This window comes from Perca fluviatilis, chromosome 19 (assembly GCF_010015445.1).
Source record: "Perca fluviatilis chromosome 19, GENO_Pfluv_1.0, whole genome shotgun sequence".
Taxonomy (NCBI): Eukaryota; Metazoa; Chordata; class Actinopteri; order Perciformes; family Percidae; genus Perca; species Perca fluviatilis.
In genome coordinates, this window is record NC_053130.1 from 19,705,979 (window position 1) to 19,723,463 (window position 17,485).

At 39.6% G+C, this 17,485-nt stretch overlaps 1 protein-coding gene across 5 annotated transcripts in view; it reads right to left on the bottom strand.

Moving 5' to 3' along the window:
* khdrbs2 (KH domain containing, RNA binding, signal transduction associated 2) overlaps window positions 1-17,485 on the bottom strand; it is an 85,465-nt gene that overhangs the window by 23,022 nt on the left and 44,958 nt on the right. For all 5 annotated transcript variants that reach the window (XR_005637186.1, XR_005637187.1, XR_005637188.1 and 2 more), the window contains exons 5-6: window positions 16,592-16,719; window positions 14,109-14,292 (exon numbers count right to left, since the gene is read on the bottom strand). Coding sequence is in view for 1 of the 5 variants with exons in the window: in XM_039784845.1 (XP_039640779.1) it covers window positions 14,109-14,292; window positions 16,592-16,719 (312 nt within the window). In the remaining 4 variants the exon portion in view is untranslated. The remainder of the gene's footprint in view (window positions 1-14,108; window positions 14,293-16,591; window positions 16,720-17,485) is intronic.

The window sequence follows — 17,485 nt, forward strand, 5'->3', positions numbered from 1 at the left end:
TATTTGACCTCTAAGTAGTTGATTTCGCCCGCACAAAAATTCTCAGAAGTGAATTTAATGGTAAAATAGCATATGAACAATGTATACATTTTCTGAGATCTGCGCGACCTAGATTCAGAAGACTAACTGATCTCGGTCAGTTGTGTAGCCTATGTAAATGTTGGGGCGGACCGTTCTCTTAATACACCCATGGGCTGACAAAGGTTCCGGTTTTTCTGAGGTTGACGTCAACTTCCAGCTTTGTTGGGATTCGCCCATTTTCAGCGGCAGTTTCAAAATATGAAATTTTCATAGTAAAAGGGTGTCAATGGGATTTTGAGCTTCTATGTATGTCCTATTTACCCACCGAACTGTCGTTATTCAACTATGACAGGGTAAAATCGGTTTTGCATTCTATCACCCCTTTAAATATAACTGCATATGTCTGCTTCTTAATCACACAGGGCTTTAGTCCCTGATGATACAACTGAGGCCATTATGCATTCTACCTGAGTTTTTCTTCTATTAAACAATCGAGTGGAAGTGTGTGTCATACATCTGTTTTAATAAACAGGAGAGGTCTGCATGAAGAATTTCCATAATTAATCTAACAAATGTGAACTCAGCAGTGTATCTGAACCCATTGTTAAAAGCAATTAGATGTGCATAAAGGTGGCCTGAGAAACCGCTCTCCTTGAAGAAATATACCAAATCTCATGTATCTTTTATGTTCATGAAATAGATGATATGGGGAGAACGTTTCCCCCATTTCAAAAGGGTGTCCTTTTGCTTTTTCCACAGTAGATAGATTAGACTTTTTCTTCAAAGCCTCCCAAAGCTCTGTGTTTAATCACATTATGGCATGTCCTGCACTGCCTTGATATGGTTGCAGGGCTAAGGTTTAAAAACCAAGCTATGAGCTTCAATTTTTACCAGCAATTTGTACAATTCATGGTCTGCTGTCAGGAACAGAATCCTGCATCACTCTCCAGATTTCTCTCTTCTATCATCAGCGCTGACATTAAAAGATAAGATTTGATCCAGATGGGATTTGATCTTCAACAATAAACTGAGGCCATGGTCCCAGTCTATACAAAATGTCATCAATCACATCTTTAATCTCCTTCTGCTCTCGCTTTGCACTTTTCTCACGGAGAAACTTATACTGATTACAGGGAAATGTCTCACTGCTCTTCTTTCTAGGGGATTAGAAACTACATTATAACACTTAAGCTGCAACTGAAATTGTACACAGCTGAAGACCTATACCTATTCAAACTGTGCTTTATGTGGAAACCATAAAACACACATCAAAAAAATCATAATCTGAAACATCAGATCACATACTCTACTATAAGAGCTCAATTTTCTCTGGTAAAATTGATAATACAATTAATAATACAATTTTACACAGAAGACAGGCTGATTGCTGAACTATCAAAGAACTTATAACTGGAAAACAGGCCTCTTTTCACTAAATGACAGATCCACATTTTAAGCACTTTTCCTGTCAGAAAGCTAGAAACAGCATTGTACTTAGGTGGAACAACCTATTTTTATGAAAATATGATGTGCTTTGAATTTTTTTTAATGATCAAATGGTCTTGATAAATAAGTGAGGAACATTTCACCTTAAAGGACCTATAATCAATTGATCCTTTATGGATTACTGAATCACTAAAAGTGCTTATAAATGTATGACATGATGCCAAAAGCCTACTGGCATTGCACTGTATGAGACACAGATATCTGCCAGACACTCAGCAGATGATTTGGTGGCCCTGCTGCAATATGTTAATATCTTTTCTCAAAATTGAAAGCCTGACAATTATCAGTCTCTGGATTAGGAGGATTTCATATAACAACATGAAAAACTCTGTTACAAAAGTGTATCAGCCGTGAACAATGAAACTAACACAATAATGCTGACATTGACTTGTAAAAATATTTGTAGCTCATTGCATGGAGGTGATAGCTTAATTTATACAGACTGAACCCCCCTGCAATGCACTTCACTTCTGAATCGTTGCTATCCTTCAAAGTGCCCATATTATGCTAATTTCAAGTTCATAATTTAATTGTATTTTGAGGTTGTACCAAAATAGGTTTACATGGTTTAATTTTCAAAAAACACCATATTTTGTTGTACTGCACATTGCTGCAGATCCTCTTTTCACCCTGTGTGTTCAGGCCTCTGTTTTAGCTACAGAGTGAGGCATCGCACTTCTATCCCATCTTTGTTGGGAGGCGCACATGCACAGTAGCTAGGTAAGGATCATATCACGTAGCAGTTTGTTTCTACAACTTCAGTTAAGGCAGGATTAGCCAGGAGACTTCTTCTAAACGAGAGCGCACTTCCAACTTTGCGTGGAATACCTGCAGAATAGGGACATGTAAGTAGTTCTTTTGTAGATTATGGTGATCTAGTGTGTGTTGTAGCAGTGTTTTGAAATTGAGAACGAGCTAGCATGCTACGGTTAGCCACCTCGTCTCGGCTACTGACGTAGAAAGCCCTGCAGATTTTGAACAGCTCACCCGGAGACTGAAGGCAGAAGACATTGAGAAACCCGTATCTCACTCAAAACAGCATGGATGTTGTTGTTTTTTCAAGTTTGTATGCGTGTGGAAGCAGCAGAGACACAAAATAACACCCCAAATCCTAGAAAAAGTGTTTTTTTTCATAATATGGGCACTTTAAGAAGTACAACAATGGTCACTGTCACCGTATTAGTTTTACAACACTTAAAGCGTGACAGAGTCCATTAATCACTACAGTCTCCAGAGGAATCCCTGTTACATGATGATCTGCTCCACAGCAGAAACAAAGGAGCTGTCTGTAGGAACTTTACCCCAAATGTACTGTATGTCTGTCTGTCATTCATTCGCTAAACAGAATGATGCCAAACTACAGGATTCATGCATAACTACATGCGTATGTGCTGGATAAGCAATCCTATGAAGTTTGTGCAGCGATGTTAATAACTTGTTGTGTACATAAAAGGATGTGGGACAATGCAAATTGTAGTAAAATATGAATCAAACCCTGGGGCACTCTGGTAGCTGACCCGGTGCGGCCCGGTTTCTAATCTGGCCCAGGGCTCTTTGCTGCATGTCGTCCCCCCTTTTTCCCCTGCATTCCCTCTCTGTCTTTCACACTATCTAATATAACATAATAAAATCGTATAAATATATATATATTAATCAAACCCTTATCGAATAAAAAAAACGAGAGAAAATATGTTTCCTATAACATAAACGCATAAAACTCACAGTGTTTAGATAAATATAAGTAGAAAGTGGAATTAAAGTAGTCCGCTGTATGATGTGTGTGTTAGTGCCACGGAGGGAAGCTAAACACACTCTGCCCACACTAAGATGACACAGAGCTGGTTTAAAATCGGCAAATTATCCCTTTAAATGCCACGCTTGCTTGAGATTATGTCAAGTCAAGCAGATGCATGGTTTGTCGCTTTTAAAGGATATGGCTGGGATTATTCTATTTTTTCCCTTATTGTCAAGAAATCCAAAAGAAAGACCAATACCGACAATTCACTAGTATGTTTCTCAATACTTTGTGACTTCCCTACAATATCTGTGGTTCTCCTGTAACCCCAAGGTCATTGGTTTTTACTGAAGACGTAAATCTTAAAAAATGTATACTGTCATTTTATTAATGGCTAAACAATTTACTAAAACAGCTGAGCACTGTTTGTTAGCAAATGTCACACAAACGGGAGTAAATTGGGTTTTTGTTGAGGACTGTTTTAAGCTGTGAATAAATAGACATTTGGTGCTCTAATAAGTTTATACAGAAGCAATGGAATCGACTCAAAATAAACTACAGTGCCCACGTTCATTGCAACAGAGGAACTGTTCTTGACTGCACCAGTGTGGCTCATTGATGTGATTTTAAGACAACAATGGAGCTCTATGGAATAGAGGAATACAATATAACAGGCTTTGGCTCGACAGACGATACTTGTTAGTATTACGTATTAATTCGTTGTTGGTTTTGGTTTTTCAACAGGATTTGTTGACAACAACATAAATATATGTAGCTGGGTGTTGAATTTGTTGTAACACCCCCATTACATTAATTTCTGGTTTGTTTCAGTATGAATTTTGTGTTCTAAAAATGAAAGAAATGTGCATATGTTTGTTTGCTGGCAGAAGGTCAATGTCTAGTTAGTTATTCCAGCCACTAGGTCGAGGTGTCACATGCCAAGAGTTGTGCGGCTTCTCTTGGCCGCTCTCTTTTTCTTTCGGGGTGGTCAGAGAAGCAGCACAATGGAGAATGCCGGAGTACACTGTGTGAAATAAATAGATAAATATTTGTATGTACAAAAAGGTTAAAATGATATCTATGTTCATCTTTTAACTGGATGATATGTTATAGATGAGATTGACTTTGGATGGATGTCGATGGATTAAATGTGTAGCGGCCGACGCAAGTGTTAGCAAGGTATTGTTAGCATGCATAAAGCCTCACCTATGCTATTGTATGTGGTTATTGGTAAAGTATAACAAGTTTGTGTTTAATTGTATTTAGACATCAGAAGTTGTGCGCTCCCTGGTGAAACCCCCTTTTCACAGTCTGTATTCTGTGAAATGTAAGTGTTTTCTAAGTCAAACTGTACATTTAAGAATCAACTGGAGTTTATTGTGAAGGTATATTTATATTGTTTTATTTTGTTTTCTATGTCAGTGTCCTAAGCCCACTGATGTATGTTTTGGATTATTTCATTTTTAATTATTTTTGACCTTTCTGTCAAATTGCAAGGAACTGCCAATGTTACAGAAATAAACGAACCCCAAAAAAGTTATTGTGTCCTGTGTGGGTCTAAGTGCAACAGGCTACATATAAAATACCAACATCCTTACCCTTAAAAAAAATGGAGATCTCAGTCATTTTGGCCTTGAATTATTTCACAGTGTAATGTCAACAACAACAATCTGTTTTTGCTTTTGACAGGTCTGCTTTATATGGTTTCAGCAAGTGTTGGACAAGTGAAGTATTGCAACATTTTCTACACCTGACTGGTAAAACTAACTTGAGTCATTGCAAAACAACTTCACTCTGGGAAGAATTGAGAAAACTAAAAAAGAAGAGTGATGATACAGGATAAAAAAAGGTAGCAAGGGGAGATTTGTGGGAGAAAGATAACATATTAAGTTAATAAATTATAAAGCAAAAATGATACAGTACATGATAACTACCAGCCTCCTAATGCTTTCCATTGAAGTTCTAAATCAATACCACCATCGATTAGATACAATTATGGATATTCTCACAGTATCACTTTTATGAGACAGACTGACAGTTTGACAGAGTCCATCAGTCAATGGTCTCTGGAGAATTCTACATGATACCAAAATACACAACACAATTTTTTCCCGAAGACATATACAGGATGTAGCAACAAAGACGCATCCACTGCTGCTGATCTATTATTGTGTTTCAGCAGATTGTACAGTGCAGGATTCTTGTAGCGGGATAACAACAAGCAGTACAGCATTTTGTAAGCTCAGTGATTTAAAAAGCAAACGAACCTGGACCTTTTGTATGAAGATGTAGTGCTACATATTGGAAACATGCTCAGAGAAAATTGTGTAATGTAGTAGAAAAAAAATAGCAAAGTGAGATATGAGGGAAGAAAATGTTCAGGACAAATTCATCTTTCCATAATCCCCTAGTCTCTGCGCTCCCACCCTTCTTTCCAACCTCCAATTACAAAGAGAAGAAATGCCTCGCTTTTTACTCCTCAGAAATACACAGGCTCTACATCAGAACTCAATTTGGTTTGGTAATGAGACTGCGCTTGTGCATTTCCCCATGCAGACAGCCCAATCTTCAATTGCCAGCACACATGGGGGCTTTGCTTAGCAGGAATGCTCTGAGGAAATAGATTGGTAAAAGTGTTGCCTTTTTTCATTTGGATGAAACTTGGAGCTTTCCTTAGTGTAGTTTTTTCAAGATGACCTTGAAAAATACCCAAGATCTGAGGACAAGCGTGCTTTCTGCTAGGGCCCTGAGTATTTTTTGATATGGATCGCAGCATTACTTCAAGGGATGTGAACAAAGATTGTATAGGCCACTGGTAAAGGCACTACCTACACCTCCAAGTGGAGTACTCTATGACACTTTTCCTTAAAAGGAACACGCCGACTTATTGGGACTTTAGCTTATTCACCGTATCCCCCAGAGTTAGATATGTCCATACATACCCTTCTCATCTCCATGCGTGTCATAACTCTGTCTGACGCACTTACCGCTAGCCTATCTTAGCCCAGATCCTGGAGGTAACCGGCTCCGTCTAGCCTATTTTTTGTAAGTGACAAAATAATTCCAACATTTTCCTATTTACATGTTGTGATTTGTATAGTCACAGCGTGTACAAATAACAAGGTCACATGAGACACAGCCATCTTCTAACCGTATATAAGGTAAGGTAAGGTAAGGTAACTTTATTAATACCCGAAGGTAGATTTGGCTTACAGTGGGGGTTGGGTGGGTCAGCCTCCTTTTTACAAACACACATACACACAATCGGCAGCAAACTATAGGACATAACGTAACAAAGGAGACATCATTGTTAATAAAATACAATAAATCAATAGTTCCGCAGGCACAATATAATAATAATAAAAAATAAACAAAATGCAGCAGATCTGAATTGCTACTACTTATTTAATATACGTATAGCCGCTGGGACAAAGCTGTTTCTATATCGTTTAGTTTTAGAGGCTGGTACTTTATACCTGCGTCCCGACGGTAGAAGCTGAAATTCACCATATAAAGGGTGGAAATGGATTTCAAAATAGTTCCAGCTATCCTCTGTAACTGTTTAGAATACAGGGATTCTGGGTTGAGCAGTGGCTTTCCTATCAGCTTACTGGACCACTTCACCACAATTTGATTCAGGCGATTTCTATTTTTAAAAGACAAGTTCCCAAACCACAAAACAAGGCAAAAAGACAACACAGATTCAATGAAAGCATGATAAAATAGAGTCATCAAGGTTCTATCAATGTGGAAGGAGGAAAGTTTTCTCAGACAAAACAATCGCTGGTTTACCTTTTTATAAACACTGTCGCAGTTTGCCAGTTTGCTGTCAATAATCGTTCCAAGATATTTGTAGGTTTCAGCACACTCCACTATTTGACCCTTTGGGCCCTATTTTAACGATCTGAAACGCAAGTGTGAAACGCCAAACGCAAGTAGCTTTGTGGGCGGATCTCTGGCGCTGTTGCTATTATACCGGCGGGATAAATGACTCTTGCGCCCGACGCAAATCTTAAATGGGTTGGTCTGAAGTAGCTAGGTGTGGTTTGGGCGTAACGTGAAAATAACCAATCAGAGCGTCATCTCACATTCCCTTTAAGAGCAGGCGTATTGTTCCATGGCGGATTGCTATTATAATGGCGGATTTGCCTGGCGCACGCCAGCGGGAGCTGTCCGGGATGCGGCAAAGTAAAAAATGCCCGTCTTGTCCGGGTGACGATGTTGCTGCGGCCTCTCGGGCGCATCTCCTCAAGTCTGGAGAGGATTGCTGCAGCCATGGAGCGTGGGCCTCCAAACGCACCACCTGCTCCTGTTGTGCCCCTTCCTCCTCCCCCCTCTCCCTCTCCATCCACCCGCTCCACCAGGAGCGCATCGCGCATTACTCCAGATTCACCAGATTCCGCCAGAGTGTCCAATCCCACCGTAGTTCAACATCACGTCTCCTTAAGTCCTCTAATATTTCCTCATTTATGTCATCAACACATCCATGATTCATGGAAATGTTGTGTAAAACACAACAAGCCACAAAGAATGCTGCGACTTTTTGAGGACTGTACTGTAAAATGCCTCCTGACCTATCCAAACACCTGAAGCGCATTTTCAGTAATATTTTTCTTTGTAATTATGTATGGTTTTCAAAAATGGGAACTGCTGTAGATGAGAGAAGTGTATGCGCGTTGTGCACACACTACATTATGGCCAAGCATGCGCCCCTAAAATAGCATCTGAATAACGCGCTACTGACTTTAGACTAGCGCCACTGACTTTAGACCAGGTTTTTCCTGGTCAGTGGCGGAATTGTTTTCTGAAACTGCAAAATAGGACTACGTAACGTTTGCGCCTGAACACGCCTCCTCTTTTCGCTGAACCGCCCCCGGGAGCGCAAATACATTCCCTAATTTACCGACGTGCGTCTGTGGAGGGAAAAGTCCACTTTGCGTCGGGTGCAAAATAGGAATGATACATGCGTCGGTGTACAAAGGCAATTGCGCTGAGTGCAAGATAGGGCACTTTATGGTGGTGACTTCTTGTGCCTGAGGGAGTGTTTTTCAAAAATCAATAGCCATGTCTTTTGTTTTGGAGATATTAATCTGAAGGAAGGATTTTTCACACCACTCGACAAAGTCCTGAATGACTGGATCATGGCCAGTTTCATGGTCTTGCAGCAGAGTAACAATTACAGAGTCATCTGTGTACTTTAAAATAGTTCTATTTTCTCTATTACTGCGACACATATTTGTGTAGAAGATGAACAAGAGAGGGGACAGCACACATCCTTGTGGGGAGCCAGTGGAGAAGCATACCTCATCAACAGTGTTCTGTTCACTCTCATCCTTTGTATTCTGTTAGTTAAAAAGTCCAGAATCCAACCAACAATATTATGACTTAGATCAAATTGTTCCAAAAGTCTCTCTGTTAAAATGTGGGGTTGAATTGTATTGAATGCGGATGAAAAGTCGATAAATAAAAGCCTGGCATGTGTTCCCCTTCCTTCCAGATGTTTAAGAAGCAAATTCAAGTGACTGAGGCGTCGTTGACTCCCCTGAGTGGCCTATAGGCAAACTGCATTGGATCCAAAACATGCTTGGTTTTCTTTAAAGGTCCCATGGCATGAAAATTTCACTTTATGAGGTTTTTTAACATTAATATGAGTTCCCCCAGCCTGTCTATGGTCCCCAAGTGGCTAGAAATGGCGATAGGGGTAAACCGAGCCCTGGGTATCCTGCTCTGCCTTTAAGAAAATGAAAACTCAGATGAGCCGTTTTGGAATCTGCTTGTTATGAGGTCATAACAAGCAAGGTTACCTCCCCTTTCTCTGCTTTGCCCGCAGAGAATTTGGCCAACCGATGAGAGAGAGACATCATGGCTTTCAAACGAGAAAAGTGGCAGTTGGTCAAGGCCACACCCCCACCATCCACCTTGCCACTCCCACTCTCCTCCTCAATACCTTCAGACACAGAAATGGCACATACTAAGGAAAGCTCATTGTAGGACTGGCTCTAGTGGCTGTAGTTCTGCACCAAAGCTGAATTTCGGGAAAGAGACTTCAGATACAGTATTAGGGGACCACTAAGGTCTATATAAAAGCATCCAAAGAGCACCATGTCATGGGACCTTTAAAATTTGCGACCTCACCAGATTCTCAAAACTTTTCATAACAAGTGATGTAAGTGCAATGGGTCTAAAATCATTAAGAGTTTTGGGGCAGTTTATCTTGGAAACAGGGACAACAACAGCATCCTTCCAGCATTTAGGAATTTGCTGAGTCTGCAAGGACTTATTAAAAATATAGTGAAAGACTGGACAAAGTTCTTTAGCACAGGATTTGAGTAATTGACCACAGATGTTGTCAGGTCCGTAACTCTTATTTGTCATTATGCAAAAAAAGGCCTTTTCAGTGTCTTTTTGTTCAATATAAAAATATTGCTGATTGTCTTTAAGTTTGTGACTAGCTTCCTGTATTTCGTTGCTAGTGTTAAAAATATCAAACCGAGAATAAAAACAATTTAGAGCATCCGCAAGACCAAAATCTAAGGAGACAGTATTATGGCTTTTTGGTTTACTAAGGCCTGTAATGGCTTTCATACTTGACCAGGCGTAGCCAAGGTTATTTAAAGCCATCTTATTTTCCAATTTAAATTTATAGTTATGTTTTGCTCTCAAAATCTCTATTTTCAATTCCTTGGTGGCTATTACAACCCAGAGGCTGCTCCATGTTTAAAAGCAAGTTTCTTAGCCTGTATGACAGATTTAACAGACTTATCGACCCAAGGTTTATTATTTGGGTACATTTTGACCCGCTTACATGTTATGATCATGTCCCTGCAGAATGTAGCATAAGAACATGTGACATTAGCAAGTTCATCCAAATCATCATCACATGATTCTATAAACATATTCCAGTCAGTGCACTGGGAACTATATTCTCAGAAGGTGAAGCACTGTTACTTCTGCTACTTGGGCGGAGGGATTTGCTCGCAGCATCTGAGAAGCCCCGTGGTGAGGAGCAGAGAGTAACAACGGTGCTTTTAAGGTGTTGAGCTAATCACTCCGCCCAAGCAGTGCTTCGCCTTCTGAGAATATAGTTCCCAGTATGTATATGGTTAGAAGATGTTCTGTGTCTCATGTGACCTTGTTATTTGTACACGATGTGATTATACAAATCACAACATGTAAATAGGAAAAAGTTGGCATTATTTTGTCACTTATTGGGAGCAGTAGGCTAGATGGAGCCGGTTAGCTCCAGGATCTGTGCTAAGCTAGGCTAGCGGTGGGTGCGTCAGACAGAGTTACGACACGCACGGAGATGAGAAGGGTACGTATGGACTTATCTAACTATGGGGAATACGGTGAATAAGCTAAAGTCCCAATAAGTCGGCGTGTTCCTTTAAGACCTAGTGATGTTACCTATAGCACATGTTACATGTTATGTTTTTAATATATTTGTAAAGTACATTTACTTTATTGCAGTTGCTACTTTTCAGGCAGCCATATTTATCCATTTATTTCACCACAGAATAAAAATCTACTAGCTGCAAGCAGGCACTGATTTAAAAGCTCTACCCAGGCATGGACATCTGGTGCAGGCACATTTTTAATGCAGAAGTGACCAGATTCACAGAATACCAAAACACACTTGCTTATCACCTGCCTTATGGAGTTGACTTACTGATCAGAATGTCAATGCTTTCTGGCATTAACCCTTTGTAGACTGTTACTGTATTTCACTAAATGGTTGTTTTTTATACCTTCTTTTTACAGTCACTGGTTTTACCACATCAAAAAAGTGAGGTAACATTTACATTAACTGCATTACATATATTATCTTTTCAAATGCAGCAATAAACATTCAGATCACCGAATAAAAATGCTGTTAAATATACAACTACAGTCAAACCTGAGATTCTGCTTGAGGACAATGCCACAATAAGAGTTTCTGCGTGGCACTTAGAAAAACTGCCATCAACACAGATGTGGGAACCTGAGACAAGTGAAATAACTACAATCGTATGTACAGTGAAGGATGTTTGGTGGATGGCTTTTCTTGGACAGAAAAAGCTAGTTGTACAGAATGCCTCATCTGTGGGGCAAAAGTGGCAATTGTGACAAATTAGCTCAAGAGTAAAAAAAAACATCTCTCTGTAGAAAGCAAAGGCAGTTTGAGTCTCTATGAGTAAATTAAAAACAGGGTCAATGCATAATGTGTGTGCATGTTTTTTTATCCCCTTAAAACCTCAAATCAGAGCTAATTTTACTTTTGAACATAATTAAGAAAATGAATTTAACCAATTAACATAACTAATTGTTATTCATTGTTTGTGCAATATTTATCTGCAAATCTGCACAGCAACATAAATCGGATGCCTTCGTTTTTCTCCGAGACATTAATTAATTTCATTGCCGTGAAAAGAAAATCTATGGTTTAAAAAGGTTTGGGAACAGAGGAAGAGAAAATGGTCTCAGTGCATTGTCTCAATGATACCATAACTGTCTAACAAAAGATGAAGAGGATGATCAACTATTAGGTCAAGCAAGATGATTTTAATACTATGCTTATATAAATGGAAACCAAGGGCTGCCTAGAAGATCCAAAAAAAAGTATGCTATTCCTTCAGAACCCTAAAGGATCGTCCCCGACCCCAAAACGGCACCTCTGATTCATATTTAGATAATTTAATAACTGTAAAACGTAGCTTCTTACCGATTTTTTCCTGCTAAAAGCTAAGGAGTTAGCCATCACAGGGGTGTCTTTGGTGTCTTTCTAGCCTTTACAGAAGGTTTTCTATCCAGCCTGGAACTTGTGCCTTTTTTCAGAGTTGTTGAGCAATAACTCCAAACTCTTACATACAAGATTTATCCACTTGATGTCCATAATTTATCATGTTTTCTCATCTCCCATGATGCTTTGCGAGAGTGTGTTGACATTTTTCAACCAATGGGAAGGCAGGTCCGTCACACAAAGACTACTGGTGTGTCTCAAATCGCGCACTTCTGTACTTATACTAGCTATTTGAGTACACTCAAAGTGTCACTCGTCGAAGTGTGGTCAGTCCAAATATCTTGGTTTGTGTGTATGTTGTCGTCTCTAGCTGTCTAGTGTGTGAGCTTTGTTGTATATGTTCCATTTATGTTCTGCAGAGCAGGAACCTGCTGAAAATCAGTTTTATACTGAGCCAGGCCCGATTGTGTCTAATCCTTTCCTGTTTTAATAAATAAAAATGAAATGAAAAATGAAATGAATGCAGTGCACTACGATTACCCGGTCAAAAAGTAGAGTGTGGATCGATGGACACTTTCCACACTCTTTAACGGTCGCCATCTTGGCTACGTAGCGGAAGGGGTGGAGCTAACAAAAGGTGAAAAACTTTTGATAATGGCGGCCGAATACGCGACAGCAAGACCCACAGAGTATTACAAATGTAAGTTGAACATTAGTCTTTTTGCTTACTTGTATAACATATAAGCCACCTGTTGATGTATATTTGGTTAATTTTGCAGTCGGTGATGATTTTTGTACCGCGAATTATTTGTACCGTAATTTGATGTGCTATCAAGCTAGCTTTAGCTAACCTTAGCTAGCTAACAGCGGCACAATTTAACCAAAGAGTATAGAAGTTACCGGTACTTCTATACTCTTCGGTTTAACCACTGGCAAATAAGTTATAACCTAGCTAACGTTACATGTATTAAACTATCGTCCTCACTGTAGACGATTTTAGCGTTAGATGTGTGATCTTGTAAATATACATTAAGCTGCAAGCGTTAGTAGTAATATTACAGTACGTTAATGTATGCTATGTTATATCGTATTAACAGTGCTGTTTCTGTCCTGATCTGACTTATATAATCGTTAGGGACACGTACGTGGCAGCCGTCAATGCTGCCAACTTGAATCGATGTAGTGGAAAAGATAGTTCACTCCAGGGAATCCGAGCGAGAACAAAGAGTAAAGTGAAAAAGAGTGATAACTCTGGTCTATTACCGTTCTACAGAGAAGAATGGCGTCACTGTTTAGATATTTGGGATACATTTGGGCTTTGTTTGAAGAAATGTAAATAGTTTGTCAATTATATGAGTTATAATGTTCATTATGTTTATTTTTGCACTGGATGACTCCAAATATATAGGAGAACTGTTTTAGACAACACAAATGCTCGTGTAGAAATGCTCTGTGTGATATCAATAAATAAATATGACATTATTATTTTGATTATTGGCATAAGTGAATGTCATGAGGGCAAAAGCATCTGGACTTTTTTTTGAAAAAAATTTATATATTTTGTCAGCTGTATAAGTTATAATGTTTATTTCTTCACAGTTTGAAGACATATGAGAAGTGATTTAGACAGGAGATTGGCTTAGCTTTTATTGCTCTGTGTGTGATATCAGTACATATCTGTGAGATTCATGTTCCGTTTTATTTATTTATTTGTCTTTAAGGTCATACAACCATTTTTTACATTCAAGTGACCTCACTACAGCACAAATAGTCTAATAGCCCAGTTTTTCCTGAAAATAATGATGTACATAGATTGACTGTAGACAACAGGGTTGATGTTTTACAAGCTTTTTTAGAAAATAAAACCAGACGGACAATGAATTGTAAAAATGGCCTCAGGGTTATAAGCGTTAAAAAATTGAAGTTAATTAAATACAATTATATTGAAGTAATGTCCTGCTTGCCCTAATGTTTAAAATACATGTCCCTGAATTCCCTACCTCTCCATGCAAAGCAAGACTCATCCAGATCACATGAAAGGGGGATTAAACCAAGTCTGATTCACACACAGTTCAAGTAAAATGATCAGCTATACTTTTCAGCGTGTGCAGACAGGATTGGACTTACATAGTCGTCGTATGATTCATGTGTGACTGCTAACAGCGGGGGCCTGTATCCTGCACTCCCTGCTGCCCCCCTGGCTCTCGGGGCTTGTACCTCCCTCGTTAAAACAGTTGTGGGAAGTTTGCTGTGTGCCACTGCCGCTGTCCCCCGAGGTGCTGCTGCACTCCTTCCTGTGCCTCTGTGGCCCCTGGGAAAGCAAACAAGCAGACAAACATGGCATCATTTTGCCTAAAGATTGCTGCAGTGATTTCAGTGAAAAAGTGGAGTTAAGACATTAAGAAATCTGTTAACTCCCTCTTATCGCTGCTTATGTGCAGGCTGCCTCAGTTGGTGGTTGTCGTACAGTGTGCTCGGGTGAAACACAAGATAAGCATAAACTCCGCTGGCACTGAGGTAGATCTTGTAATGATCAGAGGGCTCAAGAGTGTCACTTTGTGTCTTTCACAGCTCTGCAAAGATGCCTGTGGGACGTAGCGTGGTTATTTCAATAACACAATGAAACAGTGTTTGTACAAAATCACAGCTCCATCAGCCTGAAGCTGCAGAATACACTCAGGTTGTAGACATACAAAGAATTATTCAACTCTGTCCTGTAGAAAGACATTAAAGGGCAGGCATGAGGGATTGAAGGTGGATTGTTTCTTTTATGGAGGTGTGACCATCCAGTAGAAGAACTACATGAACTGCGCAGGGATTGAAGGGTGGATTTAGCATTGCAAAGCTGTCTATTGTCTGCTAACTTAGCATTTTACCAACAGTATGATGTAGGTGGGCTAGGATACCCTTTCTTTCTCTGGCACTTTCTCTCTTCACTAGGTAGCAGCCCATTGTTATCCAAAAATACAGACACTTAAATGGGAATTACTGGAGCATATTTTTCATGGAGATTTACTATAATGGCTTATCGTTGCGCCCAAAAAATCTAGGTTGGGAAGTGGTGGGGTTGACTTTAAATTGGAAGTTTCCCATGTTACTGCAGGATTTAGCTCATCTACATGTGCTGCCTGAAGCAGGCCATGCTGTAATTACAAACCTTGGTTGGTACCTGGTTACTCCTGAACGATGGCCACGGATCGGGTAGATTATGGACAATTTAAAAGTAGACTGGAAGAGGAAGGCGCTCCACACGAGCAGCTGCATGCATGGCTAAGCCAATCAAATGCTCTCTAACATTAAATGCCTGCAACCTAAAATCCCCTTGAGCCACAGTACATGGAAATCAGCTAATATTTAAGTTGAAGAGGACATAATTGGAATTCTTAAAAAAAAAAAAAAAAAAAGGAAAATACGATAGGAGAAAGAGAACTAATAAAAAGTTAATGTTCTTGAAAAATGTTGGCCAGTCTGAAAATTCCCCATGAAGGTGGCTACTTCCTTCTTTTTTATTAAAATTTGCGTTTGTCATTTACCACACGGCACACCAAGATTTGCATCGTATTGCAGTGAATAACAAATGGGTGGGATTGACAACTTTTGGGTGATTGCATAGTTGATTTAAAGGGGCAATCTGGTTTACACATGAAGATTATTTACTCATCATGAGGAATACTACTCTACCTGTAACAGCCATATAATGTATTATGTGGCTCTGAAGGGAGCTTTTTTATCCCCCTTCTTCTCAACTTTAGAGAAACACGTCATTAGCAATAACAGTAACCAGAGGGATGTCTGTCCATGAAAACATTTAAAAAACGAGCACATATCAATGCTTTAATGTTTGATTTTATCAACAGGTAACAAAAAATGGTTTTGAGTTTGCATATTTAGACTTTCATTAAATACATTTCTTGTTGCATATCTTTATAATAATCGAGCACAGAAACAAAGTAAAACATCCGGTTAATTTTCAAAATAAAACACACCGTGCTTACGGCAGATCATATTTCAGCAGGTCAGCACAGAGTTGTTTCCCCTCTACTCCTCTGGATGGAAACAAACTGTTGTTGATTTTGTGGTTCTGTTTCTAGAAACTACATCCTGTTATATCGCACGATCATACGTGAATTTGCGAGATCTCCTGGGTCCTCGTGACTTCAGCTGTCAGTCATGGCCGCAGCTGTTCCACAACAAATCCGGACCTGGTGGGTATTGAAGGACACCAGAGCCCGTCTGCAACCGTTCCGCGGTTGGTGGAAATTGCAGGTAAGGGAGCTATCTAAAGTCTTGGAAAATAACTGTGATGATGGGGAATATCCCTTTAAGTTATTACCAGTATGTGAAGTGTACATATTGCAACTGTAAGAATACATTATTACATTAAGTCTTAACATGTAAGACAAAAAACAAAAAGCGTTGAGTATGAAATTCAGCTTTTACAGCAGAAGTGTTCTGAAATGAAGACTGCCCCATTTTCTCAAAAATCTTTTCTAATAATAGTAACCTTCAGAAATTCATTAACTTTAAGAAGCCCTGATTATTGTATTTGAATGAATACTCAACTTCTTTCAGAGCCCCTTTCTTTTAAACAACTGTACTAAGTACTTTACCCTGTGGATATTGTGGTTGCTGGTCGTACACTCCTTCCTTGCGCACTCCTCCCTCTGCTCGACTCGTCTGAGCCGTTCAACAGGGAGAGCTCTCTCAGTTGCTCCTGTCTGATCTCGTCATTGTAGTCCTGCGGGGAACAAAATACAGCATGTTTAAAAAACAAGGACATTTGTCTTCTGACTGCAACAGATGCTCGCAAATGTCATCTGATCAAAATTATCTTGACACACACAGGAAACACATGGCGTTGCCGAGCATTGAATACTCAATGAAGAATGTTTTCTTTTGGTTATGTTTGGACACAAAATGCAGGGGAAAGATTAGTAGTGTAAGACAATAAATATTGCTCAAAACAGCTGTGGATGTATATTGTTAGCAGTATGTTAGTATGATTAAAAAAATGAAAAAGGGGCAGAACTAGTGTTAAGATTTTGACAACAAATGGTCTTCTGGATTAGCCTGGTCATACCAGACTCTCGTACATTTCATTTGTAAGGAGAGTCTGGCCACTCTCCATTGACAAGCCTTAACTTCCTTGAAGGCGGGTACTCTGTTGAAGCTTAAAACTATTGGATCTGCCCAGAGCCACTCTGGATCTGCCATAACCAATCTTTAATGTTTGGTCGTGACATCGGCTTAGCATGTTAGCGTTCGCCTTAGCCAACTCCTTCACCAACTCCCTACACCACTAACGGAGCGAGCTGGAAAATCTAACTTTTTCCGAAGGCCACAACATTATGGCCACCAACAAAACTCAGAAAAGATTGTTCTTGCTCGAGCTTTAACTTCTGGATATGCGGCAGCGTTGCCACAACGGACCGAATGGCTTCGTTCGCATCTTTCTCCGCCGCCATTACGGAACTACAACTCAAACTAGAGCACAACCTCAACGT